Genomic DNA, 23,562 nt, shown 5'->3' on the forward strand with positions numbered 1-23,562 from the left:
ACACATGAGTCAGTACAAAAAAAAAATGGGGGGATACATCACACCCGACAGTAGTGCACCTCTAGCTGCTGCCCTTGCATGTTATGCTGCCACCACCTAGAACTCAGTAATAGTTAGCTATGCCTCTGCCAGACCAATGCACAGTGACAGGTAACTTCCAGTCTGAATCCAGGGAACAAATACATGGTAAGAAAAATCCAAAGAGTATGAGTAATGGCCTAGATCCAGATGTGCAGGCACATGCATTTCCCCAGGGACAAACAGCTGCAACACATGTACCACTGCTACATTGGTTTTTCTTGTTTTGCTTATTTTGTTTTGTTGGTGTTTTTTGTTTTTTTTTGCCTTGCTCTGTACTAAGAGGCATGCCCTCTCTCTACCTGGGATCTCTTGAGTCCTTATTAACAACCTTGTACACAAGCAGGATGTTGGATGTCATGCCCCTCCTGCTGTGCCTGTGGTAAGTTAGAGAGTTCATGTCTTGTGCTGCATCAGGGTTGACTGTAGTTTTACTAAGAGGTTAGATTATGATTTTGTATAGGATGGTAGATAGGAAAGGTCCTGCCTCAGACAGGGGATTAGACTAGAATGCTCTTTGGGACTCCTTTCCATCCCTGTTTCTCTGTGATTTTTAACAGTTGTTTTCTACCTTTTTTAATTTGCAGACCCCTAAAAAAATTAAATTAAGGTGCAAACCCCTTTGAATTGTAAGTGTGGGTATTCACACGCTTTTGATTGATTATAGTAATTGTTCACAGCCTCCTTAGACATGGTCTGCAGACCCCCAGAGGTCCGTGGACCAAAGGTTGAAAACTACTGTTCTGTGACATTCAAGGTCTAGAGGATCTGCCTTTTTTATGTCCCACCACTAACCTCTGTCCATGCCACAGCAATAAGCTGGTTACTGATATACTGCAACTGTCCATGATTATTTTGGAAGTCTGCACAAATCTCCACCCCAGAGTGCTGAGGGAATTAGCAGAGGTCATTGCAGGACCCCTGGCACAGCTTTATGAGCACTCATGGTGCTCTGGCATGGTACCAGAGGACTGGAAGATGGCCAATGTGGTTCCCATTTTCAAAAAAAGGGAGGAAGGAGGACCCAGGAAACTATGGGCCAGTCAGTCTAACCTTGATCCTGGGTAAGCTTTTTGAGAGAATTATCCTGGCACATGTTTGCGAGGGGCCAACAGGGGAGGTTATGCTTAGGGGCAACCAACACAGGTTCATTAGCAGCAGGTCCTGTCAGACCAACCTGGTGGCTTCCTATGACCAGGTCACCAAATCCTTGGATGCAGGGGTAGCAGTGGACATAGTCTTTCTGGACTTTCGAAAGGCCTTCAACACCATCTCTCACCCCATTCTCATTAAAAAACTGGGGGACTGTGGTGTCGACACCTACACAGTCAAATGGGTCACCAACTGGCTGGAGGGCCACACCCAGAGAGTGGTGGTGGATGCGTCATTTTGACCTGGAGGGATGTGGGCAGTGGGGTTCTGCAGGGCTCGGTTCTCGGGCCTGCATTGTTCAACAGCTTCATCAGTGACTAGGACAAGGGGTGTAAAAAGCACCCTGTTCATATTCACAGACGACACTAAGATGCGGGGGGAAGTTGGCACGCTAGAAAGGAGGAATAGGCTACAATCAGACCTAGACAGGTTACAGGGGTGGGCGGATGAAAACAGGATGGGATTCAACACTGACAAGTGCAAGGTGATGCACCTGGGGAGGAACAACCAGCATCATACCTACAAGCTGGGGAACTCTCTTCTTGTCAGTGCAGAGGCAGAAAAGGATCTTCGAGTCATCATTGATACCAAGATGAACATGGACTGGCAGCGTGGGGAGGCAGTCAGGAAGGCCAACCGTACCTTGTCATGCATCCACAGATGCATCTCAAGCAGGTCCAAGGAGGTGATACTCCCCCACTGGTTAGGCTGCAGTTGGAGCACTGTGTCCAATTCTGGGCGCCGCTCTTCAAGAGGGATGTGGACAACATGGAGAGGGCCCAGAGAAGGCCACTCGCATGATCAGGGGGCAGCAGGACAAGCCCTAGGAGGAGGGACCTGAACCTGTTCAGCCTCCACAAGAAAAGGCTGAGGGGGGAACTAGTGGCTATTTACAAACTAGTCAGGGGGGACCAGCAGGCATTGGGAGAGTCCCTGTTCCCCCGAGTACTACCAGGAGTGACTAGAAATAAGTCACAAGCTGGCAGAGGGTAGATTTAGGCTAGATATCAGGAGGCACTACTTCACTGTCAGGGTGGCTAGGATCTGCAACCAACTTCCAACAGAAGTGGTGCTGGCTCCTACCCTGGGGGTCTTTAAGAGGAGGCTGGATGTACACCTTCCTGGGGTCGTTTAAACCCAGTAATCTTTCCTGCCATGGCAGGGGGTCAGACTTAATGATCTGCTCAGGTCCCTTCTGACCCTACCAACTATGAAACTATGAAACTACTCTTGTCATGGCTTTTGAGGACACACCCAAACAACATTTGGGCCAAGTAAGACATGCAATTACACTCTGAAATGTAAAACAGTGGTGGAATGTGTTTAGAAGACTGGAGGCAAATACGGTCTTGCTGCAAAAGCTGGTTGGATGACAGTGTCATTCTGTATATATGGTTGTAGCCTCCTGTTTCTTGTACAGCAGTGCTTCTCAAAGTGGTGGTCCACAGACTGGTGCCGGTCCATGAGCCACCAGTCGCTGGTCCACAGCAAGTTGCCAGGAAAGAGAAAGAAACAGCCAGTCGTGCATTTGTGTAGCGCTGTTACATGCAGTTGCTGCCACTGGCTGACCCGGGCACCAGTCCCTGGCCCACTGGGAAAAAAATTGCTGGTCCACCACATCAGATAGTTTGAGAAGCACTGTTGTACAGCATCTGTGAAGCTATATTTTTATATGGAGCAGACCATGGATGACAACAACAGACTTCTGTACCAGTTTGTACAGGAGGAAAGTCATCTGGACTCTGGGTTCAAGGGGATCTAGAGAAGTTATGGCTGCTGTATATATTCACATTTGTGCTACAAATGGCAATGAGCAATCTCACCTGCTTACATATTTGTCATTTCTTAGGCTGCTAGAAAATTTAGAATCATAGAAAATGACAGTTGGGAGGGACCTCAGAAGGTCATCTAGTCTAACCCACTGCTCAAAGCAGGATCGTTCCCAACTAGATCCTCCCAGCCAAAGCTTTGTTGAGCTGGATCTTAAAAACCTCCATGGATAGAGATTCTGCCACCTCTCTGAGTAGCCTGTCCCAGTGCTTTACTACCATCCTAGTGAGAAAATTCTTCCTAATATCTAACCTAATTTCCTTGTTCTGTCGTCTGCCACCACTGAGAACAGTTTAGCTCCACCCTCTTTTGAACCCCCCTTCAGGTAGTTGAAGGTTGCTATTAAATCCCCTCTCAGTCTCCTCTTCCCTAGACTAAATAAGCCCAGTTCCCTTAGTCTTTTCTCATAAATCATGTGCCCCAGCCCCCTCACCATGTTCATTGCCCTCCAGTTAGACCCTTTCTAATTTCCCCACATTCTTTCTGTAGTGGGAGCCCCAGAACTGGGTACAGTACTCCAGCTGTGGCCTCACCAGTGCTCAATAGAGGGGAATAATCACTTCCTTTAATCTGCTGGCAACACTCCTGGTGATGCAGCCCAGTATGCTGTTAGCCTTATTCACAACAGGGGCACACTGCTGGCTCATATTCAGTTTGCTGCCCGCTGTAACCCCGAGGTCCTTTTCTGTAGAGCTGCTGCCCAGCCAGTCAGCCCCCAGCCTGTACCAGTGCATGGCATTGTTCCATCCAAAATGCAGCTTGTAACATGCTCTTTTCCTTGTTAAGAGGCCCCTTGTATTTTTAACTTATGTAGTTGCAGTTTGCTCAAGATCATGAGGTATCTTGATCCCAATTAATGCTGTTGATCTTGATAACATAATGAGTTTCTTGCCAATTCTTAATCTTAATCTTAAATTTTTGTTTACTAGTTTGTGTTGAGTACCTTGGGTTTGTTTATATAGCAATACAAACTTTGCCTGGCGGAATCTTCCCTTTTTGTTAAAATTTGGCAGGCACCAGGTGATCAGCACCATGAGTAAAAACTTTAGAAGAGTGCCACCACACCTGCTAACCATACACATTTTAAATGATGATGATGAACTATACAGAACAATATTCAAACAAAATTGCAAAGGGGAATTGAAAGGTACAGTTTCTGAAAAGGAAGGGGGGGGCACAGAGGGAGGAATGCCTCCCCTTCCAGCTTCTGAATCTCAGTGCCACAAAGATGTGTCGTACCAATGGAGAGACAGCAACAACAAAAATGCTATACTAAATTACATGGAGCTGGATTGTTTTAGCCCTGATAGTCCAGAAAGTATACAAGTAAAGTTTTTATTTTTTCCTCCTCAGATATCTTTTATTGAGACAACTGTATAATAGTTGGGAAGTTTAACAAGCATTTGGGCACCCACTGGCCTTCTCCCTAACATAATGGAAGGCAATGGGCACACAAGTTTGTCAAACCCCTTCCCTAAGAGTATCTATTAAAAGATATAAAAAAAAACACCCCTTGCTTCTCATACATTAGAATATGGCCATTCTGAATCAAGCCAGGCCAATTCAATAGGAATAATTCTGATTATGGTACCAGCATTTTGGGTTTTGTGCAAAACATGCCAGCCTCAAAAAATGTTCCCCCACCATCCACCAATAAGCAGCACCATTTCCATTTTCAGCATCTCTCACCCTTAAATTGGGTTTCATAATTGTAGAACATGAGTGTGGGGTGATTTAGACTTTCAAAACAATTTAATTATTATAGATAATTATGGGAGTATATTTGGAACTTGCTCAAAGACCAAGAAAAATCCACAATCTTCCAGAATTGTGTGTGTTGCTTTTGAATACAAAAAGCTAGAGCCTGCACATACAACCACCTCCTACATGTTACCTGTATTTATATACAGGCATACCTCGTTTTATTGCGCTTCGCTTTATTGTGCTTCGCAGATATTGCATTTTTTACAAATTGAAGGTTTGTGGCAACCCTGCGTTGAGCAAGTCTATCGGCGCCATTTTTCCAACAGCTCACTTCGTGTCTCTGTGTCACATTTTGGTAATTTGGTAATTCTCGCAATATTTCAAACTTTTTCATTATTATTATATTTGTTATGGTGATCTGTGATCAGTGATCTTTGATGTTACTATCGTAATTGTTTTGGGGCGCCACGAACTGCACCCATATAAGACGGCAAACTTAATCGATAAATGTTGTGTGTGTTCTGACTGCTCCACCGACCGGCCGTTCCCCCGTCTCTCTCCATCTCCATGGGCCTCCCTATTCCCTGAGACACAACAATATTGAAATTAGGCCAATTAATAACCCTACAATGGCCTCTAAGTGTTCAAGTGAAAGGAAGAGTCACACATCTCTCATTTTAAATCAAAAGCTAGAAATGATTAAGCTTAGTGAGGAAGGCATGTAGAAAGCCGAGACAGGCCGAAAGCTAGGCCTCTTGCGCCAAACAGTTAGCCAAGTTGTGAATGCAAAGGAAAAGTTCTTGAAGGAAATTAGAAGTGCTACTCCAGTGAACACACGAATGATAAGAAAGCGAAACAGCCTTATTGCTGATATGGAGAAAGTTTTAGAGGTCTGGATAGAAGATCAAACCAGCCACAACATTCCCTTAAGCCAAAGCCTAATCCAGAGCAAGGCCCTAACTCTCTTCAATTCTATGAAGGCTGAGAGAGGTGAGGAAGCTGCAGAAGAAAAGTTTGAAGCTAGCAGAGGTTGGTTCATGAGGTTTAAGGAAAGAAGCCATCTCCATCACATAAAAGTGCAAGGTGAAGCAGCAAGTGCTGATGTAGAAGCTGCAGCAAGTTATCCAGAAGATCTAGCTAATTGGTTTTTTTAGACATAATGCTATTGCACACTTATGTTTACACTATACTGTAGTCTATTAACTTTTATATGCACTGGGAAACCAAAAAATGTGTGTGACTCTCTTTATTGCGATATTTGCTTTATTGCAGTGGTCTGGAACCAAACCCGCCATATCTCCGAGGTATCCCTGTACTTATTTTATAAGTTAGTAAAGACACAGCAAAATCCACAATCTTCCAAAATTATTCCTGTGTTGCTTTTGAATGCTGGAGGCTGCCCATACAGCCACCTCCTAAAAGGTTACCCTTTATTTAGTTAGTAAATGTACATTAGATATCAAAACACTGCCATACCTTTTCTCCCCTTTCAGTATCAGTTTATGCTTTATTAGATCGATCTCACAGACACAGATAACGAACCTGGTTTTGTCCGTGCTCATTTCTGCAACCATATATCCACAGTCATGTTGTGCCATCAAGACACATGCTGCAGCGATCAGAAGGAAACAGTTAGATCACACAGACTAAGGGGCTGTTTGAAAAGGGTTCATTTCCCTCCTCCTCTCCCCTCCCTTCCCGCTCCGCCCACACACACACTCTCACACTGCAGATTAACTCTCTCTGTCTCCTTTTTAGAAAATGGCGAGGGCTACACGAGGAAGATGGAGAAAGAAGATGGTGCGTCGGGAGACTTGATTGGTCAGAATTTGGTGCAGGGACCTGAAACAGAAGCTGAATCGAGACGGCAGCAACAAGCCCCTAAGCCCGTGCGTCAGCCACCAACATGGAGGAACCAGATTCCGAGTTACATGTATTGTCTCACGGCTTCTTAATGGGAGATTTCAATCTAAACCACTTACAATACAGCCGAACCTGTCCCTCACATGACAAGAGCACCTGGGGCAGCACTTGATTTTTTTTTAACTTAATTTCACAGAAAAGAGTTATTTTATGGTAGACGGCGACACAAGACGGTTTTAGCGTGCTCACTAGCATGCATGACTGACCGGGTTGCACAACCTACAAGTACTGGAGGGCAGAGGGAGTCGGAGGACGCAAATAAAAATCCCGATTAGAAAGAGTTCTCCTGAGGTAACATTTGCTACAATCCCGACTACGGAAAAAACTGCATTTCCTTTTTAATATAGGAATTACCTTCAGTGTCACCTTCTAAATAGGACGCGTTTTCCTCCTTGAGGAAGCACGGTATACACATCAGGCTCATCAGGATGAGCAGTTTTATTGTTCATCTTGGGAAACCGATGCGAGTGGGGAAGAAAGCCTCGAATTTGCAGCTGCTTTTTAAATTATTGGTCCCGGGTGACTCCAGGGAACACAGCGTCACCCTCTCCACCCCCAACGCTTGGTAGTTGTGGCTGTAGGCAAAAAAAGTGAAAGGGATGAAAAAAGTGAGCAGTGAAAACAGGGCTGGTCGCCCTGTACTAGACCCCAGGACTGATATAGGAGGAGATGCGAAGTGGCCTTCGCTGCTGAGAGCAGAGCAGCCAAGGACACCGCCGCGGTCCTTGCTCTGGTGGCTGAAGCGCAAGTCTCTCAGATTCGGGGATCAAACAGCATTTCCCAAACAGGTTATTTCGCGAGTCTCCCACACGTCCTCCTGCCCCCTCCCAAAGCTATCCGGGGCGTTACAATACGCTCACGGTGCATATAATTTAGAAACCTGCGGTTTCATTCATTGTGTTTCCTAGCCTATAAAACCGTAAGGAACGGAAAACCTCGCATCACCCATATTTTACACGGCAGGTCATATACTACACATACTGCTACTACTCAACCACAGGAATAGTTAAGACACCGATATTTAAGTGTGAAGCACCCCAGCCTCTTACTTGACGGGGGTGAGGGGAGGGAAGGGAGGAAGTGCAGTACTGCATAGCAAGTACTGTATGCAGCCGAAACAAGGAAACCGAGTCTCCTTGGGGTTACAAGAAAGCACCCGTAAGCTGTTAGTTTCAGGGAACACTACAGACACCATTATGCTCTACAGGGTCTTAAGACTAAAAGCAAAAACATGAATCAAACCGACTACGGGTGTCCGCGGGCGCACCCATACACACACAACACATACACGCACACAGGCCATACAAAAGCTTGATACAGCTCTCTTCAGTGCGGCTGTGGTGGCTCTTAAAAGAGCCTTTGGGTTTCAGAATGTCAGGTAGGGGCAGTCTTCGGCTTTTACGCCCTCTCGCCACGGATGCGGCGGGCCAGCTGGATGTCCTTGGGCATGATGGTGACGCGCTTGGCGTGGATGGCGCACAGGTTGGTGTCCTCGAAGAGCCCCACCAGGTAGGCCTCGCTCGCCTCCTGCAGCGCCATGACGGCCGAGCTCTGGAAGCGCAGGTCTGTCTTGAAGTCCTGCGCGATCTCGCGCACCAGGCGCTGGAAGGGCAGCTTGCGGATCAGCAGCTCCGTCGACTTCTGGTAGCGCCGGATCTCGCGCAGCGCCACGGTTCCGGGCCGGTAGCGGTGCGGCTTCTTCACGCCGCCCGTGGCGGGCGCGCTCTTGCGGGCCGCCTTGGTAGCCAGCTGCTTGCGGGGCGCTTTGCCGCCGGTCGACTTGCGCGCTGTCTGCTTCGTGCGGGCCATAGCAGATACAGAACGTCACTAACACAAAACAAAGAACAAGAATGAGGTGAGAGGCTAGTAGGAGCCAGTATTTATAGCCCAAGTCCTTCCCTGATTGGCTGACGGGAAAACACAAACGCCATTGGTCAATCTCAAACGTTTGAAAAGCCCGCGCTCCGCAGTTGGGGGGGAGAATAGGAAAACGGCTCTTCACGCCTTGCCTCAAGGTGCGCGTTTCGCAGTACGCGTGCGCGACCAACACCTCCTCCTCCCCAGGCACCCGGGAAACGCTTCCCCCTCCCCCGCGCTCTCCATTTTTCCTTCCCCCTTATTTTTGCTTTAAATCCATGAGCTTCTGAATATCCCCAACCCAAGTTATGAGCTCTCACTGCAGCAAAACCCAGCCGAGACTCCCGCCACAGGAATTCATAGCACATAGGCGAGCTGCAGTACGGGAAGGAAGCAGTCTTCTTTCTAGGTTGTAAAAAATGTGGGGTGCTTGAGGTAACAAGTGCTTTCTCTCCGCTGATCTCGCAAAGTAAAGCAGCATACGCATGCTGCCTGCATCCTTCCATTTAGAACAGGAGAAACGGGGGTGGAAATGCACATGTTCACGTATATGTGCACGCCCGTACTGTTTACGGATCTATACACATACAGCAAGTAGGTGATAGTACTCCTCCCTACTGGACCTGTGTAATGATTGGGCCAGAACACAGGAAACGTATAAAAAGGTTGAGTAGTGATTCAGATTTCATTTGTTTACCATAGTACGCGGGAGATGAAACCCTGGAAAATGGCGCTGCTAAGAGTCATCGATTTTGCTCTTTATGACTTATTCCCTTATGAAACTGCCTAAACTTCGCCACGATGTAACTGATAATCATTTATGCAGCTGCTTCTTTTCACTTACTATAAATTAAAATGCATCTTTTTATTAAAGCCGAAACAAAATTTCTACTTACCACGCCGGGGGAAGGGGAGGGAAGGGAAAAGAATAGCGATAATAGCTCTTTAACTGAAAAGGTGGGCGGCTCTTAAAAGAGCCATTTCGAATGCGTTTGATAATCAGATTTACTTGGAGCTGGTGTACTTGGTGACAGCCTTGGTGCCCTCGGACACGGCGTGCTTGGCCAGCTCCCCGGGCAGCAGCAGGCGCACGGCGGTCTGGATCTCCCGGGACGTGATGGTGGAGCGCTTGTTGTAGTGCGCCAAGCGGGAGGCCTCGCCGGCGATGCGCTCGAAGATGTCGTTGACGAAGGAGTTCATGATGCCCATGGCCTTGGACGAGATGCCGGTGTCCGGGTGCACCTGCTTCAGCACCTTGTACACGTAGATGGAGTAGCTCTCCTTCCTGGCTCTCTTCCGTTTCTTATCCCCCTTCTTCTGGGTCTTGGTGACCGCTTTCTTAGAGCCTTTCTTCGCAGCTGGAGCAGACTTGGCGGGTTCGGGCATCTTGACGATTGAACGGTTCCCGTTGAGATCAACAACAACCTGAACTCAATTAGAGCCGCCTCTATTTATAGGTGCATCATGCAAATAAAGGGAGTCTAGTTTTAACCTGCTATTGGACTTTCACTCCCATGACGTCATTCACTGTATGCCTCTATTGGACCAAAAAATCATTCTCCTCATTGGCTGCCTGTGCACCCACGGCTTTCGGCCAATCACAAGAGACTTTTTCAACCCAAGCCAGAAGATAAAAAAGGCAGGATCCAATTTGCAGGCATGTGGAGTTTTTTCTTCTTTCTCACTTTTTCAACTTGTGCTGTTATATAGCGAGGATGTCAGGCCGTGGCAAGCAGGGAGGAAAGGCGCGGGCTAAGGCCAAGTCTCGCTCTTCGCGGGCTGGACTGCAGTTCCCGGTGGGTCGCGTTCATCGGTTGCTCCGCAAAGGTAATTATGCCGAGCGGGTTGGAGCCGGGGCCCCGGTCTACCTAGCGGCCGTGCTGGAGTACCTGACGGCCGAGATCCTAGAGCTGGCGGGCAACGCGGCGCGGGACAACAAGAAGACGCGCATCATCCCCCGCCACCTGCAGCTGGCCATCCGCAACGACGAGGAGCTCAACAAACTGCTGGGCAAAGTGACGATCGCGCAGGGCGGCGTCCTGCCCAACATCCAGGCCGTGCTGCTGCCCAAGAAGACCGAGAGCCATAAGGCTAAGGCCAAGTAAAACTTGATAACAAAACACCCCAAAGGCTCTTTTCAGAGCCACCCACAGTGTCCGAAAAGAGCTGGATAACTAGTTTTCTTAGGGTCCTGGTTGTAGAACGAGAGTCGTATTGCAGTTTTAGATGTGTATTATCGGTGGGTCAGTTCTGAGCGATAACCATTAAACTAGTAGTTATGTCTTTTTAAAAACACAGCCTTAGTTATTAGTCTCTTGAGTTTTCTATTAAATCTACTATATCAGTTTTTCTAATTTTAGTTTAAAGGTGGGGGAGGGAGAAGCAACAAGTTTCAGAACTTAATTGAAGGTCACTCGGCAAGTCCTGTTAAGCTCAAGAGAGTGGAAGCGGAGGCAGGGAAAAGAAATAAAAGCAAGCAGAGCAGAAAGGGGTCAGTGGGAAGGGACAGTCTAACGCTGACTACAAATAGGGGTTAGCTTGGCTTTAGGAAATGGGTCCCGAAAAATCCTAAAACTGCAGACTAATGGCGGGACGACTCCTTGTCAGAGACGGAATAAGTCCCAAGTGGGGGAGGGGAGGAGAGGAGAATGTTTCTAACCAATCCCTACAAAGCGCGGTCTTTTCAAACTCTTCGTCCGGTAAAGCCCCACCTCGGAACAAACCAAATAGAAAGCCGGATACTGTTTCTAAATCAATCAGCAACAGTTTCTCTCGCCGTCAAACTGGCGGGGGAGGGGATAGGAAGATTGGCCGTCAAAAAAAAAAAAAGCGGGAGAGGGGGAATAAGATAAAATACTATGACTTGGTGGGTGGGCAAGTGAGCTTTGTTATAGAGGATTTGCACTCCTTTAGATTATTCAGATAGGTACTTTTAGCTTCCTGGCGAAATGGTAGCTACCTGTGGAATGCAATAAAGCGGGGTGGTGTGTGTATCCCTAATGTGCAAGGCAAGGAGCTGCAGATGGGAGTTTTTTGGAAGGGGCAACGGATTTATTTCAGGGTGAGCTCAGTTTGGAATTATAGTGCTGCTGCAACTATAGATCAGCATGGTGTGAGAGGGGTGTTTCAGCTCTTTTCCAGATGGGGCGGGTGGCTCTTAAAAGAGCCCTTGGGTTTCTTCACAAAAGAACCTTGATGTTTCTTCCTCCAATGAATTTACTACTTTGCCTTTCCTTTCACCGGTTTGGGCTTGCCAGCCTTAGGCTTTCCTGCCTTGGCTTTGGCTGGGCTCTTGCCTGTCTTCTTGAGCTTAGCAGCCTTGGCCTTCTTGGGGCTCTTGGCCATGCTCTTCTTGGCTGTGGTGGCCAGCCATGGCAGCTGCCAGCTTCTTGGCTTTCTTGGAGATCTTCTTCATAGCCACTGCCGCCTTGGGCTTCTTGGTCTCGCTGGCAGGCTTCATGACTGTGGGCTTCTTGGGTGCCTTCTCCTTGGCCTCACCCAGCTTCTTGCCCAGCTTGAAAGGAGCCAGAGACACCAGTACCCTTGTACCAAGGCACCCTTGCTCACCAGGCTCTTGAGCCCCAGCTTAAAGCAGTTGTTGTTCTTCTCCACATCATAGCCCTCAGCTGCCAGCACCTCCTTTAGGGAGGCCAGCGAGAGCCCTTTGTGCTCTTTGGAGGCGAACTTGGCCTAGGTGATCATTAGCTTGGTCATGCTGGGGCATGAGGGCTCACAGGCTTTGGAGCCCCCTGTAGCTGCCTTCTTCCCTTTCTTATCTAGAGCCTTAGAGGCTGGGCAGGGACAGCAATGGTGGAAGCTGCAGGGGCAGCAGGTGTTATTTCAGACATGATTATAAAGGTTTTCAAACCAATAAAACAAAAAACAAAAACATGGAAAAAAAAGCAAGTCAGATCCCTGCTATTTATAGGGAGGAGAAACCATGTGATTGGTATGTTGAAGAACCTTCCCAGCTGCCAGGCAGAAAGAATTCATCTTCCTGCTTCACTTGTGCTTCTTTTGGGAAGACAAAGCTATTTATGTAAAATAGCTGTAACCAAACTGCTCTTTTCCTCATCCAGATGAAGGTGCAAGGAGATTTACACATACTTCCCTACTTTAAAAAAAAAAAAAAAAAAAGGAAACTTATGTTAAGAAAGAACAAACAAATGCCTTTTCCTTATGTTGGATAGACACCTTAGAAACAAAGTTTTGCGTTGCTTTCAAATTACAAAGGCACCTTAGTAAATACCACCGGAGAAATAGTGCTGCACTGGTCTTGGCAATGCATTCTCCTGACTAGAGAAGGACACTAGTAATTTTCATCTGTGTTCATTAAAAATCTACCTTGGGAAGACGGAAGTAGCACCAGACCTCAGAAACTGGACAGAAATCTGGAAAACAAGAGATCTAAAGCCAAACTAGTCATTTAAATATTTTCCTTCTTTTTCTATCAGGTATATTATTCAAAGACTACACCAGGGCTTTCATTTAAATAGCACTGGGGTATTGTCCCAAGGTAGTAAAAAAACCCCACTGCTGATACTTCTTCTTGCAATCAACAGTGGTTTGATGTAGGACTAAGAGAAGCAAATTGCTCTTACGTTAATTGTATTCAAAATATTAACCTGTTTTTGAACTTTTATAAGGAACAATGACCTTTTGCTTACATTCACAGACATTATAAGGGTCTTCAGTAATTTCAGAGGCAATTGGTGGATCTGACCAAGATGATATCAGAGAGTATCTCTGGTGGGTTTGAAACACCCCCACTTTTAATCAACCAGGACTACGGGTTCCCCTGCTTTTAGTTCTGAGGTCAGACAGGTTTCACCCACCACATCTCCTGCTTCAGGAATGCTCTGCAGAAAACCAGGAACCTACTGATATGCAGATACTGGAATCCTTCAGTTGAGGACTGCATCAAAATGGGACTGAGTGAGATGCAGGGACACTACAGAAAAGTGATTGAAGACACGGGAGGAAATGGCAGGGCACATACAGAAGAGAAGGGACTGGCACAGATTGTTCAGTGGCAGGACCAAGAGTGACAATGAAAGGACTGGGGAAACCAGCAGGGGATTGGGAGGGGGTGGGGGAAAGAAATGTGATTGTGACAGGTAAAGGTTGTGGTGACAGGCATGCAAGGTTATTGTAATAGGAATGAGAAATGGTGCAACTGTAAAGGTGTGTTTTGGATTGTCAAGTTAACCATATTGGTCACAACACAGATTTGGAGGGTGTGTGAGTGTGTGTGTGTGTGTGTGTGTGTGTGTGTGTGTGTGTGTGTGTGTGTAAAAGAGCGAGAGGTTTTAGATAAAGGGAATATAATAATAATACAATATAGCACCTGCGATGAATGCCTATGTGCTTGCAGCCTGGTGTTGTAGATAGCCTGCACTCATGTGAAGACCTCGAAAGAATGTGCCTCAGGTTTTAAAACCATAAGCCACATCTGTAGCAACAGCAGGCTTTCTTTTGGCACTTCCAGTGTAGGTGACAGAGTCACAGATCACCACTGCCTGGAAGTCACCTCTGTGAGTCTCTCCACACACATGCCCCTGTCACTGTGGGTCTAGGCAGTGGAGGACTATCCGGTTCAGCAATTTCTGGGGCACTCAGAACTACCTTTTCCTGTCCCTTTACCAGCTTTCCTTTGCTTGACATTTTAAACTAAAATACAGTTTCCTAGGAGGGAGAAAAAAACCTTACAACTTTGCTATTAGTAGCAGCTACAAGTTTAGTTTACAAGCAAGAAACTTCTGTTTGCCTGCATATCTGTATTGAACCTCTCTGACTGAAAACACAGAGAAGGCAGGTTGTTGGAATAAGTCTCTTCCTATTTTCATGTCACATTTTTCTTAATAAAAGATCAAATAAAGCTCAGCTGAGGATACTAAGAGCGAATCCTATTGTAACTCCAGTAGAAACCCACTTTGACTGGCAATATTGAATTGGTCCCTATTTGGCTAGGAAAACACATTATACTTTATCTGAACCTCCAAGAGGCCAAGAAGCAATGAAGCTTGCAGACCATTCCTATGAAGAGCTGCTATAGATGCTCCTCCCCGGCTTTCCCTTGTTCCCCAGACAGGACCTTTTCACAAGCTCACCAGGCCCGGCGAGTACTCATTTTCCCGCCCTTTTTCTTGGAAACTGTATTTTTCTTGCACGGGGGTTATATTTAAACGGGCCAATCCCAGGTCGAGAAGCAAGTTCCACTTAGGGTTACTCTTAGTCCTAAAGTGAAGCCTGGCTGACATTACTGCAGCAGCTTGATTCAGCAGCTTGGAGTCTGCAGCAAATTCTGACCAATCAGCTTCCCTGACACATAATTTGTATCCTCCATGATTTTCCCCAGCACCAGCTTCGTGCCCTAAAACCTCGGCGGGGAGGATGAAGCTGCGACGTCTCGGTTTCATCAGAAATTAGCAGCACCCCCGTATTTCAGCAGAATATGTGTTTTTTCTTTCGTGTTTATACTTTGAATGCCTGGAATGGTTCCCTATTGACATAATATATTGTGGCTGATGATTTATTTAAATGGCAGTTTGGACTGCTTAAGAAAAAAACTCACTAAAAGCCAGTAAAAACTCTCTCCATTAGAAAGTGAGAACATTTCCTCACCATTGGAAGGGGTGAAATTACATGTATTTAAATATACTATATCGCTACGTTACATATACTAAAATACAGAACAATCCAACACAAAACAAAACAATCACTCCAGAAAAAAAATAATTTTGTGCAAGGCCAATTCATGTTTCCTATGTTTCAGTGGGCAGATGAGTGGTTCTGTTTACCTTAGTCTTGTTTTAGTTCACCTCTGCCAGTATTCAAAAGAGAAACAACTGGAAAGTACAGGAGAACCATTTTCTTGTACCAAGTCTTGTTTTTTGGTCTTTACTGTTTATTACTACTGTTGTTACTACTACTAATACCGAAAACTTACTGAGCTGGTGAACTGCACTGTTTTCAAGTTGCCCCACCTCCCCCTTTCCTGCTTCCTCATCATTTTTCTCTTTTTAAAGAGTTCAGTAAGTATTAACACTTTAAAGAGACCTTACTTCATTATTCCATGATTTCCCTCACGCACAATTATGTTCATTCAACATAACATTTTGGGGGGGGGGGGGAGGGGGGAGGTAAAAGGGGATCCTGCTTATTGCATGAGGTTAAATCAACACCAGAAACATCTTTTCAGATCTCCTCTTCATTCAGTTCTTAAACTATCCAGACTTATGGCATGCAGACTTATCTCTAATTAGGTTTGCATGTCCAGTGCTGACATACTTCTGTCTAGACAAAACAACACTTCAGTCCGTAATCTATTAAATGCCTCCCCTTTGGTTTTACAAATATTATGTGGAATATAAATGACAGATTTCAGATGCCCTTACTTCTGAGTCCCCATTAGTATGTGCTGGCAGAAATTCCACATTAAGCTCCAAATTATTTAAATTTCACAATCCTGAACCTGCTGAGTATCATATTGAACAGCTACTTGCCAGAGTTTGTGTAGTTAGGATAGGATGTCATGCCCCCCAAAAGAAAAAGGTATGAAAGGTCTCTCACAATCACAGTAATGAAATACTGTGATAATAATCATGCAGTTGTCTTTAAAGGGGTGTTAATTTGATTCCTGGCATGGACATTTTGGAGTTAGGTTGCCCCCCTAAGTAACCACCAGGAAAGAATCATGATTATTTACACAGGCTTGCTTTGTTATTCAGTGGTGTCATTTTCTTCTAATGAACTCAGTGACTGGGAGGGTATAGATTGGCCATACCTATTCAATCAATAGCTGTTGCAGAATTCAAAAAGCCCAGTTACACAAATGCCCCACACATCTGCAGGACATTCACTTCTTAACTAGATCCCCCTGCAAAACCTGGTATATTATCAAGTAATGTAATAGCATTCTGCTTGGACAAACCAACCTCAAATTGGGATCTGATTGATAATTCTGCAGAGTATGCAACTTTATAGAGCTTCAGAAAGCTCTATAATGAGCAAATTTCCATTCTGATCATCCGAAGTTGTAGTGAAGACAAATTATCCCCAAAGGCAGGAGAAATACATTCAGGAGGTCTCAATGTGTAGTACCCAAAATCTTAATGTGCTTTAAAAATCAATCTGCTACTTTTCAAGCAACGCTGAAATTCATGAGGGGGAGAGGTACAGCTATTAATACAAGTTTAGAATCCGGGACTTTCCTCTTAACACTCAAAATAATTTTTAATGTTCAGAATGTTTTAACATGTTGTGCAAAGCTAATGGGAAAAATGAAGCTCCAACCTTCATAAAATGCATATAATATGAGTAATACTGAGCTCAGCTTTTGACCGGTACCAACAATCACTTTAGAAAATATGTCATAATACAAATTGTTTAGCACCTCTGCTTGCAAATAGTTCACATTTGTGCAAGCAATTATTTCTTCTGAAATACCTGCCAGAGTTTCGAGGAGGCAGAGGGGACATCATGCACATCTATTGAGATATATAAACCAGGTCACATACGTATCTCAAAATTATTTTCTCAGACTTCATTCATCAGCAGAGATGTGATGAAAATCCGATTGAGAAGAATTGACCATTTACCATATCTACAAGCAACTTGTGCTCCTTTCCCTAAATGCTAGGCCTGAATAATACCATCAGGGACAAGTCTAAAAGAAAGCCTGATACAAACTCCATCTGTAATGGTGCATGGCTCTAGGGGACAACAAAGTATGGAAGAAGCCTACAGAGTGGGATTAAAGGTCAGGGTTCCGGCTGAAAGAGCCTCAGGATCAATCCTTTATTCTACAAGAGGGGACTGCAAATGGCAGGATACATAAACAGAGCTGCAGCAAAAAAGAAAAACTGACTCCTTTATGAATCCCTGCCCCTTAGAGAAGCAACTTACCAAACAGTTTTGTTTGTGTTTTTTTTTAATAAAAGCTAATCATTCGGGGCAAAAAGGGGTAACTGTGCAATGATTTCTTACTGAGGGAGGGTTTATCACTTAATTGCTTGGCTTTCAAACGCATAACTGCAGGAGCATATGCATTCCTGGAGGGGAGCAAAATACTGCCAGTCAACCTTAACTTTGCACTAATTCGAGTTTGAACAATGATTTTAAAGAGTTCCTTGAATATCTTTTTGTGAGGTCTGGGAGCAGAGTTTGAGTCTACAGCAGAAAATAAACTGTATCACAAGTAAACTCTCTCAGCAAAAAAAAAAGTTCTGACAGTTCAACTTCTTTGAACTGAGTTCTTTTTCTTCTCCCATGACTGCTACAGAAATGACTTTACACAATACATTAAAAATGTTGGCATTAAAAGGGTGCAGGAAACAGACATGAGTTCTGCAACAGACAGGTAACAATTTTTTTTTTAAAAGGGGTGAAGTTAAGGGATGGGCTGTGAAATCAAGGTAGGGCATTGGCTAAAAATGAAAAGATTATGTTGATGAAATCAAATGTATTTGATCACATATCACAGAACTTTTTGGAAAATACAAGATGAATCCAAACACAGTACATGCCTGACCTTTGTATACAAGCATAAAATTAAACTGGCCTTAATGTTTGATCTGGATAAGTATGAATTGGCTAAGCAACATCTGCAAGGATGTCCGTAATAAAATAATAAAACATCACACAATTAGCAACAACAAATGGTGCTCTATACTTCTATATCAACCAGAAAACAAAAAGTATACAGAGGAAAGATTTCAAGGGGAGGTAGGGGGGAAGGAATTCTGTATCTTATTTCTCTCCACTTTGAGGCAAGTAATAATAAAAATGGCTCTTTTTATAATGAATACCCTTTTTTATGTGGATCTTTACAGGTCACCCCAGCCCGACCCCCGTCCTTGAACAGAAAATGACTACACATTTCAGATGAAATACCGATTGCCGGCAGCCCTCCTTTGTTTAAGGTTTGCAAGATGGCGGAGAAGACGGCGAGGAAAGGGGAGGGCGGTATGGGAGAAAAGAGAAGAGGAGAGATGTGTCTGTGAAGCCGGTTGGCCAGATATTGCTGCAGTTTCTTATTTGAAACAGAACAGGATGTCCCCGTCCCGTCCCCTGCGCCGAAGACTCGGCGGTGTCTGCCACAAGTGGGATCACAACGATGGGAAGGGAAAACACGAGTATGACACACAGTGCACGCGAAAAGGCTCCTGTTCTGTGCTAAGGGGCATCTTGGGGAGACGTCCATCCTGCCGGCAAAAGAGCAGCGGCACTGAGCGCGGTGCCGGCGCTGGCTAGCGGATATAAAACTCCAAAAGAGGAGTTCAGTCCTTCTGACTGCGGCTGAGAGAGGGGATGATGCCCCCGCCCCGCCCCGCCCCACCAAACCGCGGTGGCGCTGCGCCAGAGCCGCCTCGGGCTCACAGGGCAAGGCGGCAAGGGAGCGTGGGGGAGGGGAGAAGCGCCAATCTCGCGCCTTTTTTCTTTCTTCAGTTCTCAATCAGGTCGGACCGCAGGCAATATATACCGCGCTGTCCGCCAGTCTCCTCACAAACAGCCGGCACTGGGTAGATTGTAGTTATGTCTGGTCGCGGCAAAGGCGGAAAAGGGCTAGGGAAAGGCGGCGCCAAGCGCCACAGGAAGGTGCTGCGGGACAACATCCAGGGCATCACCAAACCGGCCATCCGGCGCCTGGCTCGGCGCGGTGGTGTGAAGCGCATCTCCGGCCTCATCTACGAGGAGACCCGCGGGGTGCTCAAGGTTTTCCTGGAGAACGTGATCCGCGACGCCGTCACCTACACGGAGCACGCCAAGCGCAAGACCGTCACCGCCATGGACGTGGTCTATGCGCTCAAGCGCCAGGGCCGCACCCTCTACGGCTTCGGCGGCTAAACGGACGCGGAAAAACCCATCTAGCAGCTATATCAATCACAACGGCTCTTTTCAGAGCCACCCACACTTTCACAGGAAGAGCTATTAATACTTTGTTTTAATAGTGTAGTCTTTATATTGAGTGTAATAGTCACTTTTCTTTAATCTCGATTTTTGTTTTAATGGGCTAGTTAAGCGAAAGGAGGCAAACGTGCGCTTAGGGGTCGGGGAGCAGTGAAAAGAGCTGCTCTTTTTTTCTCAAAAGTTCCGGGTAACAAATCAGGGGGGTCGAAATACGGCATAGTACACCTACACACCTCCAGTAACAGGAGTTTTTGTAATTTGAACTTGTTCTACTAGTCATGCCCCGGCTGACCCAGGGAGCTACATTTCGGGGCGGTGCCGGGGAGGCACAGTATCCAAGGTCTCCTCGGCTCTGTATGCCGCAGGGTGCGCTGTACTCTGCGGCCGTTTTCAAGCCCAGCGCACCTAATTCCAAGCAGTCTTAAGCCATTCAGTGAGGTATAAGGAGCATACATAACTATATACTAAGAATAAATCCGCAAAGACCCAAATAGAAAGCAAGATGATTTGAAGGATATGGAAAGGGGAGAGAAAGGAGGCACCGTTGAGCTAGGTGATGGTGACTAGAAAAGGGTTGTCGCGATATACCTCAGCTTTTAAACCATCTTACATCTCTCCATACCGTTTCAAAACACTGAGGCCCGGGAGGTATTGAAAGGAGACGGAAGAAATGCACTGGCTCAGTCCAGAAGGGAAATCAAAGGATTTCGGTTTTTTAAAAAAAACAGAAGCATCTGTTGTCCAATGAGACTGGCGCGATCTCGGCAGCCAATCAGGAAGCTGATCTTAGCTATATCTTATTGTTCCCGAGCGGAGGTCCGTAACAGTCTTTCTCAGCCCGTTTCTGGAGTAGTTACCGGGAATGGCCCGCACAAAGCAGACGGCTCGTAAGTCGACCGGCGGCAAAGCGCCCCGCAAGCAGCTGGCTACCAAGGCGGCCCGCAAGAGCGCGCCCGCTACGGGCGGCGTGAAGAAGCCGCACCGCTACCGGCCCGGCACTGTGGCGCTGCGCGAGATCCGGCGCTACCAGAAGTCGACGGAGCTGCTGATCCGCAAGCTGCCCTTCCAGCGCCTGGTGCGCGAGATCGCGCAGGACTTCAAGACGGACCTGCGCTTCCAGAGCTCGGCCGTCATGGCGCTGCAGGAGGCGAGCGAGGCCTACCTGGTGGGGCTCTTCGAGGACACCAACCTGTGCGCCATCCATGCCAAGCGCGTCACCATCATGCCCAAGGACATCCAGCTGGCCCGCCGCATCCGCGGAGAGCGGGCCTAGAGACCCTCACAAGGCTGCATCCATTCCCTGTAACCACCGAAAACCCAAAGGCTCTTCTCAGAGCCACCACAGTTTCGATAAAATGAGCTGTTAGTTTGACTACCTTAATGCGTTAAAATTTAATCTAGGCTTTTTTATTTCACTGCTTGCCCGCGGGGAGGAGGAATTCTCTAATGTCTGGGACAGTAAGTCTGTTATCACACCGCTGCCAGCCCCACTCAGCTAGGCAAACCAACATAAACGCAAAAAGGAGGCAAGAGAAAGTAGGCTAAAAAATGGCAAATAAATAGCACGATGCCCAAACACGTTTAAAATACCGTCATAGCACAACTAGCATAAATAGCTCTTTCTGTGAAAGTGTGGGTGGCTCTGATAAGAGCCGTTGTGATTGATGTAGCTGCTAGATGGGTTTTTCCGCGTCCGTTTAGCCGCCGAAGCCGTAGAGGGTGCGGCCCTGGCGCTTGAGCGCGTAGACCACGTCCATGGCGGTGACGGTTTTGCGCTTGGCGTGCTCCGTGTAGGTGACGGCGTCACGGATCACGTTCTCCAGGAAAACCTTGAGCACCCCGCGGGTCTCCTCGTAGATGAGGCCGGAGATGCGCTTTACGCCGCCGCGCCGAGCCAGGCGCCGGATGGCCGGTTTGGTGATGCCCTGGATGTTGTCCCGCAGCACCTTCCTGTGGCGCTTGGCGCCGCCTTTCCCTAGCCCTTTTCCGCCTTTGCCGCGACCAGACATGACTACAATCTACCCAGTGCCAGCTGTTTGTGAGGAGACTGGCGGACAGCGCGGTATATATTGCCTGCGGTCCGACCTGATTGAGAACTGAAAAAAGAAAAAAGGCGCGAGATCGGCGCTTCTCCCCTCCCCCACGCTCCCTTGCCGCCTTGCCCTGTGAGCCCGAGGCGGCTCCGGCGCAGCGCCACCGCGGTTTGGTGAGACTCCTCTCTCAGCCGCAGTCAGAAGGACTGAACTCCTCTTTTGGAGTTTTATACCCACTAGCCAGCGCCGGCACCGCGCTCAGTGCCGCTGCTCCTTTGCCGGCAGGATGGACGTCTCCCCAAGATGCCCCTTAGCACAGAACAGGAGCCTTTTCGCGTGCACTGTGTGTCATACTCGTGTTTTCCCTTCCCATCGTTGTGATCCCACTTGTGGCAGACACCGCCGAGTCTTCGGCGCAGGGGACGGGACGGGGACATCCTGTTCTGTTTCAAATAAGAAACTGCAGCAATATCTGGCCAACCGGCTTCACAGACACATCCCTCCTCTCCCTCTCCTCTTCTCTTTTCTCCCATACCGCCCTCCCCTTTCCTCGCCGTCTTCTCCGCCATCTTGCAAACCTTAAACAAAGGAGGGCTGCCGGCAATCGATCTGCTACAGAATGCCTCGAAACTGAATCCCGAGAATAGCCTCACAGGCATTATTTTTTTCTTCGATTCCTTTCAGTTGTTTATTGCTAGTGCTGTCAAGGCCGTCTTATGAGTTACTGGCGTACAGGAATGAAAGGCCATAGCTCAAATCTAGACTCCTTTCTGGCTCCAGAAGGTGCTCTAGCCGTGTACCATTTGTAATGTATTGTTAGAAGCACTGTCTGTACTATAAAGAGATCGTTTTTTCAGTTATGTACCTGGATGTGGAGAAAAAGATGCAAAAATACAGGAAATTGAGAAAGTTATTCTCTCAAAATGCCTCGGTTTTCTATATAAATGTTTATAGCACTCTACAATTTTTTTTTATTTTAAAAAATTCCCTCTCCCTTCCTTTCAAATCTCACTTCCAGGGCACTCAAGAAGTGTTGGGGTGGACTATTCATCTCCTGTACTCTTAGGTTAGAATGATTGAACTTCTTTGTTCATTTAAATGAATCCTGAAATTCTGAATAGGTTTGTTTTTCATTATGCTTTGCTTCCATCTTGTGGCTTTTCTGGTTCATTCATTTTGAGTAGCAGAAGCAGAAATATAATTTAAGATAGGAATTCAGAGAGAAAGAGAGATAGGAAAGGGTTCATTTTAGTTTGCCTCCTGATCTGATTTTTTTTCTTAGTCTAACTCATTTGTCTCTTACCTCACAAATACTGTGGTAATTATTATTTTATAAAAGGTATTACAGAGCACTCAGATGGTAGGGGGTGTTTTATATAGTGACGGTTCCCCACAGTATGTCATATCAGCAGACAAATTAATGGAACCAGAAGTGGTTAAGGGTGCTACACAAAAGATGTTCAACATCTAATTTGTAACCCCTGTATGATATTAATTGTATATGTTTGATCTTATCATTTGTTTTCCTGGGAGTTCTGTTTAACACCAAATAATCTTAGTAGGAGGTCTTTCAACCCTTATGTGAAGAGATAGCTATGTGACTAATAACAGGTATGTGCCTTGTTTTACCAACATTTTTAGGGATGTTAAAATACTTTGGATTGTTTCTCTATGAAATCAGTTAGATTAAGGCCTTCCTCAAAGAGATATTTTTTTAAAGTGTATCTCAGAAGATTATAGTTTAGAAAATCTCCAGAGGGAAATGGAGGACTTGTGGGGAAATGACACACGCAGAAACATTTTCAGCATAGTCTTAGAAAGTCTTAATATGTCATATAAACAATACAAATAAAACAAAAAAGGTGTTTGAAACCATAACCTTTGTAAGTAGGAACATCTGAAAACCAATTTGATACCATATTTGAAGATAAATCAGCTTTCTGAAACACTCCTCAATCACATAACAGTTTTGACAGAAGTATTTTTCTCAAGACCCACTGAACTGATTTAAGTGACAACAGAATTAGTCCATGGATGAGTATCCTTTGAAAAACCTTTGGAATTACCTTTGGAA

The 23,562-nt window shown here is 46.2% G+C and overlaps 6 protein-coding genes and 1 pseudogene across 6 annotated transcripts; 3 read left to right on the top strand and 4 right to left on the bottom strand.

Moving 5' to 3' along the window:
• Positions 1 to 5,371: 5,371 nt before the first annotated feature.
• On the bottom strand, positions 5,372 to 8,631 carry LOC149866013 (histone H3). The gene has a single exon (XM_090042787.1). It carries the CDS (start codon positions 8,494 to 8,496, stop codon positions 8,086 to 8,088), a length of 411 nt encoding a protein of 136 aa, XP_089898913.1. The 5' UTR covers positions 8,497 to 8,631; the 3' UTR covers positions 5,372 to 8,085.
• A 196-nt stretch (positions 8,632 to 8,827) lies between these two features.
• Positions 8,828 to 9,945, bottom strand: LOC149866014 (histone H2B 7-like). Its single transcript, XM_090042789.1, has one exon. The coding sequence runs from the start codon at positions 9,928 to 9,930 to the stop codon at positions 9,550 to 9,552; it is 381 nt and encodes a 126-aa protein (XP_089898915.1). The 5' UTR covers positions 9,931 to 9,945; the 3' UTR covers positions 8,828 to 9,549.
• A 314-nt stretch (positions 9,946 to 10,259) lies between these two features.
• LOC149866015 (histone H2A-IV) lies at positions 10,260 to 11,373 on the top strand. The gene has a single exon (XM_090042791.1). The coding sequence runs from the start codon at positions 10,260 to 10,262 to the stop codon at positions 10,647 to 10,649; it is 390 nt and encodes a 129-aa protein (XP_089898917.1). The 3' UTR covers positions 10,650 to 11,373.
• A 380-nt stretch (positions 11,374 to 11,753) lies between these two features.
• On the bottom strand, positions 11,754 to 12,392 carry LOC149866016 (histone H1.01-like; annotated as a pseudogene).
• Positions 12,393 to 19,048: 6,656 nt separating this feature from the next.
• Positions 19,049 to 20,063, top strand: LOC149866017 (histone H4). Its single transcript, XM_090042794.1, has one exon. It carries the CDS (start codon positions 19,081 to 19,083, stop codon positions 19,390 to 19,392), a length of 312 nt encoding a protein of 103 aa, XP_089898920.1. The 5' UTR covers positions 19,049 to 19,080; the 3' UTR covers positions 19,393 to 20,063.
• Positions 20,064 to 20,164: 101 nt separating this feature from the next.
• On the top strand, positions 20,165 to 20,817 carry LOC149866018 (histone H3). The gene has a single exon (XM_090042792.1). It carries the CDS (start codon positions 20,318 to 20,320, stop codon positions 20,726 to 20,728), a length of 411 nt encoding a protein of 136 aa, XP_089898918.1. The 5' UTR covers positions 20,165 to 20,317; the 3' UTR covers positions 20,729 to 20,817.
• A 329-nt stretch (positions 20,818 to 21,146) lies between these two features.
• Positions 21,147 to 22,718, bottom strand: LOC149866019 (histone H4). Its single transcript, XM_090042793.1, has one exon. The coding sequence runs from the start codon at positions 21,462 to 21,464 to the stop codon at positions 21,153 to 21,155; it is 312 nt and encodes a 103-aa protein (XP_089898919.1). The 5' UTR covers positions 21,465 to 22,718; the 3' UTR covers positions 21,147 to 21,152.
• Between the last annotated feature and the right edge of the window lie 844 nt (positions 22,719 to 23,562).

Source organism: Crocodylus siamensis, chromosome 4 (genome assembly GCF_052110815.1).
Source record: "Crocodylus siamensis isolate JL-2025a chromosome 4, ASM5211081v1, whole genome shotgun sequence".
Lineage (NCBI taxonomy): Eukaryota > Metazoa > Chordata > Crocodylia > Crocodylidae > Crocodylus > Crocodylus siamensis.

What these genes read in the sequence shown, in the direction of transcription:
- LOC149866013 (XM_090042787.1), bottom strand. Translation starts at nt 8,496, where the DNA reads ATGGCCCGCACGAAGCAGACAGCGCGCAAGTCGACCGGCGGCAAAGCG.
- LOC149866014 (XM_090042789.1), bottom strand. Translation starts at nt 9,930, where the DNA reads ATGCCCGAACCCGCCAAGTCTGCTCCAGCTGCGAAGAAAGGCTCTAAG.
- LOC149866015 (XM_090042791.1), top strand. Translation starts at nt 10,260, where the DNA reads ATGTCAGGCCGTGGCAAGCAGGGAGGAAAGGCGCGGGCTAAGGCCAAG.
- LOC149866017 (XM_090042794.1), top strand. Translation starts at nt 19,081, where the DNA reads ATGTCTGGTCGCGGCAAAGGCGGAAAAGGGCTAGGGAAAGGCGGCGCC.
- LOC149866018 (XM_090042792.1), top strand. Translation starts at nt 20,318, where the DNA reads ATGGCCCGCACAAAGCAGACGGCTCGTAAGTCGACCGGCGGCAAAGCG.
- LOC149866019 (XM_090042793.1), bottom strand. Translation starts at nt 21,464, where the DNA reads ATGTCTGGTCGCGGCAAAGGCGGAAAAGGGCTAGGGAAAGGCGGCGCC.